This window comes from Sebastes umbrosus, chromosome 15 (genome assembly GCF_015220745.1).
Source record: "Sebastes umbrosus isolate fSebUmb1 chromosome 15, fSebUmb1.pri, whole genome shotgun sequence".
Lineage (NCBI taxonomy): Eukaryota > Metazoa > Chordata > Actinopteri > Perciformes > Sebastidae > Sebastes > Sebastes umbrosus.
In genome coordinates this window covers 3,027,231-3,033,182 of record NC_051283.1, presented here as the reverse complement: position 1 = coordinate 3,033,182, position 5,952 = coordinate 3,027,231, and the positions used below count along the sequence as shown (strand labels likewise).

Below are 5,952 nucleotides of genomic sequence, written 5' to 3'. Positions count from 1 at the left end.
TCTCTTGTTCCCTCTGTATATTTGATTGACAGAACTTCCCATTCGCTGCAGTGAATCATGACAGGAAGTGAAGCCTATGGCTTTGTCACTGATACTTGACTGTAGTATCAATAGTCAATCCACATTCATGATGCTGAAACTTACAGAAGCAATTTGTAGTAATAATTTACCCTGTTCTGTCTTTGATTTGGACATTACATTTAGACTTAATGTTGTGCCATCATGGACACTTAAGCAATGTACTGAATTAACAATATGTAGTAGCTGAAGGTCATATGGTATCTTAATGTATGCTGCCGATCATTATAATGCCGTTCAATTGCTGCTGTTGTATTGAGATCAGAGTGCAGTATTTATAGTGATAATTACATTAAAAGTACTTATAGTGCACACATGTTTTTCTAACGTATGAATCATATTGCATACAAATAATTATATTTTGGATTTATTGCACCTTATTGCAACTGCTCCACATCAATTTCCCTTATCTTACCCTGGTGACTTAAAACTACATTTAACCAGAGGGGGCGACATTACTTCAAGTCTGTGGTGGTGCACGTTTCAGCCAAAATGTTCAGGCTGTTAACAGATTGGTTTATATTTGTCGTTGAATTCAAATGACAAAACATAACAGACTGTAAATATTTTGGGATATTCACCAAGTAGGTAAAGCAATGAGATGGACACTTTTAAGACTACTCTGGGGCAATTTAATTTCCTTTAAAATGATGACACTTTAACCATTAAGTACAATAAAACACAAAAATACTGAGGTCCTGCATGTCCACGATATTTTTTTATGGAAAAGTATTTTATATATTTTTTTATATTCTTTATATTTCATAGGTTGATTCAAGAATTGTATTTAAATTGGACTAACTTTGCGCCAAAGAAAGAAAGAAAGAAAGAAAAATTATCTATAGTGTTATTAATAGCAGTTGAATAAATAAAATATGGAAAATCCAAATTGTAAAAAAAAAGAAAGATCTGACCTTCTTAGTGGTGTTATTGGGACCTGGTCCGATGACCTCAATATTAAGACATTATTATCTTAATAATGGAGATTAAAGAGGTCATTTGCTATCAGTGGTAATGACACAATGAACACCACTCATCCATGGCCATTTTATTCATTCCACCTTTATTTATGCAGAGGGGAGCTGTAAGGAACATATAGCTTGTTTTATAACTTTTGTCATTAAGCATGATTCCGTTTTCAAAGCTGTGTAACAGAGGAGAGCAGCTGTGTAACAGAGAAGAGCAGCTCTGCTGGACCTCTCTGACAGCTCTTTATACGGCCACGTGACAGCTGCCTGCTTTGTTTACATCCTGGTCCAGGAGCACGCGCTCAACTCAACTCGCCCTCCTATTGGCTGTTCTGTTCTGTAGCTCCGCCCACCACCGGCAGACCGGAAGATACAACTGACAGAAACAAACAGAAGAGGACGAAGTTAATGTAACATTTACCTTATTTATATACCTTTTCTATAACAATAAAGACAATAGTCATACTTCAACCAAACACCTGATTTAAGTAAAGAGCATTCGGCTTAATAAACCCGACGGTTTCTCTATTTAGGCTCTGGTTTAGTGGCTGGTTTAGTTTAGTCGCTGGTTTATTTAACGTTACGGTTAAAGAACAAACTCCTCGCGCTGCGTTCAGGCGGTTGAAACTAAAGCAAAGATAATGATGACAAAATAAGGTAAACATCCTTCCAGCTCCTCGCCTATAAGGGAGCTAAATATTAACCTGGTTTCACCTTTAACCTCGGGTTAAGTGCTTTAGGGTTGGGACTATTTCTACACATGCGCAGTGTGCCGCAGACGCTCATCTGTTGGCGCCAGCGCCAACTGGAGATCAGTTTGATTCTCGCTCTGAACCGAGACAGAGGAGGTAAGCTGCACTCATCAGAGCTCCTGCAGAGTTAACTATAGTCTCTCTCTAGCTCAGTAGTTTGATCTGAACAGTTCCGGATCAGTTCCTGCTAGTCTGCGTGTCCTCCGATGCTTCAATCAAAGCAGCAGGTAGTGTGTTATGTTGCTGATTTGATCGTAAACTCGGTCGTTGTCGAGCTTCTTGTCCAAGTGTTTGTGTTAGAGAGCTAGCTAACCCTATCCTGGTTGTCATTGGAGGCTGTTTTAGAAACGTGTTCTTGTGTTGAGTTTGCAGAGTCTGTTGCATCTTCTGAGCTTTAGTAAACTAAAAGGCTTCTAGTCCCTGCAGTCTGTTCCTGGTTCGGTTGTGGCGGTAAAGTTGGATAATAACTCATCTGAATCGTGATTAAAGTGTCCACAGCACGGACATGATACAAGAAACCACAACCAATGGATGGTTTAATGATCGATGATCGTGTGGTCGTCGTTTAGTGTTGGATTCAGAGCTGTTTATCATCAGTGGTTCTTGGCACAAAATGTCTTCCCTGGGCCTTTGTGTTGCTGCAGCTTTCACTGCATGTCTCTTTGTGCTGTTCACGGTCGTTTTGGCTCAAGAAGCAACTGCAGGATCTTTAGGCCAGAGATCTCCTCTAGAGGTGATCTAAAGTCTAAAGAGTCTTAGATTGCAGGTTTTTATCAGCACCGTGTAGTTTGTCGGCTGCTGGCTGCAGAGCAGAGTTGCTTTACGCGCTCATTCATCCTGTTGGCGCGTTATGATGATGAGGTCTAATTCCTGAAACTATGTCGGGTTATGTGGTTTCATCGGACTTGGTTTTGAATGGAAGGATGTTTTATGCTGTGATAATTGCAGTTGGTTGTTAGTCTTTCCATCTGAGGGACAACTTTCTGGTTTTAATGTTAACAAACTAACTTCTGAATTGTTCCTTTCTTACAGACAGAAGCAGCCACCACCATGTCTAGACGAAGGTAAGGACCTCTTCTGTTGCTATATGAATTCTTCTTCTTCTTCTTGTATCTTTGATTTGGTCTGTTGTCAGATCTCCTGCTCCATGTTGACTTCAGTTTAATGTCTTTGCAGTGTTCGCCTGCAGAAAAGATGTGGAAATGCTACAGAGCAGAGATGCAAGGTAACCAGCATCCATTTAACACTATACACTACAGTTTGAATTAGTTATTATATAGACATCATGTTCCAGATGGTCTGACTAACAACTTAGTACAACTTCTCTTTTCAGCAAAGCAACAGAAACAAGAATCCGCCCCTGTCAACGCTGCAGTGTGAGAAGGTATGTCCCTTTGTGAAATTATATGAATTAGATTTTATTCAACATTATTGTCATTGTACTGAGACAATGAAATGCAGTTTAGCATCCAACCAGAAGTTCAGGGAGCAGTGTACAGTATGAACATAGTAAGCAGTGCAGCTATAAGTATAAAATATATACAGTGCATACTAAGGGTAGACTATTATACATAATGAACAGCTGCAGGTATAATATGAATACGGTGTATACACTATAGATCCGATATGTAAGATAAGATAGTGGTATAAATATGAATACTCTATAGGACAGGATATACAGTGTAGATGGTAGTATTATGTATGGACATGTGAGAATGCATATAGTGCAAATAGTAGGTGTATAAACCTGTGCACTGTGTTCTTTAAGTAAAATGAGGTCCCATCAGAAATGTCACACAGTCAGAACAACGTCACACAAAGAGACCCTTACCCCCCAAAATTACACAAAGACGAAGAAATTAAAGTCATAATTCAGGCTATAAGCAACACAGTTTAAAATGCCAAGTGCAGGAAGGACAGCTGGCTGTATGTTGTTGGTACTTATCGCTTTGAATTAGGTTTTTATACTTATTTTGTTACTTCCGCTTCACACCGTCGGAGAGCTGAAAGAAGGCTGAAATGGTCATATATGCTATATATGTTGTCAAAGGGTATAATGATATGAAATATAGCTTAATCTATTCATTCAGTCTATTTTGAAAGCAATTGATATATCACTGCCCCATCTAGTCTACTATGTCTGACTATTGGGTGTTCTGTTAAATCAATAAGACTGATAATATATGCATTCACACATCAGTATTTTTTTTCTTTCACCAGCCGTCCTTCCTGCATTTGGCAGCTTCAGCTGTGTTACTTTTAGCCTGGATTATGTGTTTCACTTCTTTGTATTTGTCTAATATTAGAGTTGGATCTTGGTTTGTTAAATGTGCCGCTCTGCTGACAGTAGACTTGTCCATGTCTGTGATTGGTCAGATGCTGCAAACACCTCCCCGTTCATTTGAACGCGCTCGTAGCCAGACTGAGAAACTCTGGGTTGATTTACCGAGTTGATAACCAGCGTCGTAGGGCTGCTTAGCGTGATCTCGGTTGTTAGGGTTAGTTAAGCCAGGTACCGAGAAGATACCCTGGGGATGTTGAACTGGCTTCGTAGTACCGGCCTCAGTTCAAGGGGAAAGCAAAACAAACCTATGTCCCTGTCTTCAAGATCCGAATCAACACAACAGAAATATCCTGTGCCGTGTCCGTAGCTCTTTGTTTATAAACCCATGTGTTGCATTCAGTTTCCTCATTTTCATTTCAGAACCAGCTGGTGCTTGAAGGTGTCGCCGCCAAGCCTTGTATTCTCATCGAGACCTCTGAGAAGGGAGTCTGGGTCGACAGTGACACACTTCTCACTTCCGCAAATTCCTTGGTTCGGCCGTCGCCTCTGCCTCATCTTGGGTGACTTATTATTTATTATTCAGCCATGGTTTCACTCGCAATTATCTCTTTTATATCTGATGCTGATATCCTCTGTCGGACAGACTTTAATATAGTCATCCAGAAACAAACAAACATATTCAATTTACTGTAATGTAAGACCAAAAAATCCCCAGGATTCTCACATTTAAGAAACTGGAACAATCAAATGTTTGATTATTTTCACTTTAAAAATGATCAAAATAGTTGCTACAGTATATGATTGATTATTGACTAATGGTTGTCTGCATGTTACAGGTGGGGATCTCCTGAAGACGTGTGGGTGAAGATGGTCGGCAGGGAGCAGAATTACAGACACAGCAAGGACTTTGTGCAGAAACACCCCACAATACTACCCCGAATGAGATCAGTGCTCCTCGACTGGTTGATTGAGGTGCGTCTTCAACCGCAGCTCAGATTCCAACAATATTTGTTGGAGTTAAACATTCATCTTTGCTTTTCAGTTTAACATTTATGTCTTATATTAGGGCTGCACAATTAATTTTTATAAATGTTATCAAAATCGCAAAATGGCCTACTGCAATTTTCAAATCGCAGGATGAGGAGGAAATCACAATATTAAAGGCCACATGTGTGTCAAAATACCATTTTAAATTAAATATTGTGGTGTTGCAGAGGCCTACGCATCATATCCTACAGACTTAAGAAAATGTCTTTGTTTGGTACAGATAATTGCAATTAGATCTTTTTTCAAAATCATGCAGCCCTATTATATTTATGTGTGAAATAGTGGCAGTTTAAAATCCTTTTAGGGTCGCAATATTGTAAATACATAAATGGCTATGTACAAAACTAACCATGTGAGCTATTTCCAGTTTGACCTATATTCATCCACCATGTTTTAGGTATTTGGCACAAGCCTTGTTTATTATCTTAATACTAAATTCACTTTAAACATCAGGCCACTAAAACATGACTGTACTGCTTTCTCAGCTTTTTCAGTTCAACACAAAATAAAAAAAAAACTATGACGGAAATATTAACATGAAATAATGTAATCACTTAAATTTAAATCCTTAATCAAAATGTTTTCCAACATGTTTTTTTCATCATTGGTTTCACCAGGTGAGCGAGGCCTATAGTCTCCACCGGCAGACGTTCTACCTGGCACAGGACTACTTCGACCGGTTCATGTTGACGCAGAACAACATTCAAAAGGACACGCTGCAGCTCGTTGGGATCACCTGTCTTTTTATAGCGTCAAAGATGGAGGTGAGAAACAACAGGGAGGAATCAGGTCTCATCTTCACAAATCATTCAAATTAAGATGT

The 5,952-nt window shown here is 39.2% G+C and overlaps 1 protein-coding gene across 2 annotated transcripts in view; it reads left to right on the top strand.

The window, feature by feature from the left end:
* The first annotated feature begins 1,772 nt into the window (after positions 1 to 1,772).
* LOC119503047 (G1/S-specific cyclin-E2-like) overlaps positions 1,773 to 5,952 on the top strand; it is a 9,518-nt gene continuing 5,338 nt past the window's right edge. Inside the window, exons 1-7 of one of the 2 annotated variants that reach the window (XM_037794543.1) lie at positions 1,773 to 1,894; positions 2,831 to 2,862; positions 2,975 to 3,023; positions 3,132 to 3,182; positions 4,503 to 4,642; positions 4,919 to 5,054; positions 5,747 to 5,893. In XM_037794543.1, the coding sequence (XP_037650471.1) occupies positions 2,849 to 2,862; positions 2,975 to 3,023; positions 3,132 to 3,182; positions 4,503 to 4,642; positions 4,919 to 5,054; positions 5,747 to 5,893 (537 nt within the window). In that variant the 5' untranslated portion in view covers positions 1,773 to 1,894; positions 2,831 to 2,848. Of the gene's footprint in view, positions 2,026 to 2,830; positions 2,863 to 2,974; positions 3,024 to 3,131; positions 3,183 to 4,502; positions 4,643 to 4,918; positions 5,055 to 5,746; positions 5,894 to 5,952 lie in introns of both variants that reach the window. The other variant, XM_037794542.1, reaches the window with a different exon arrangement.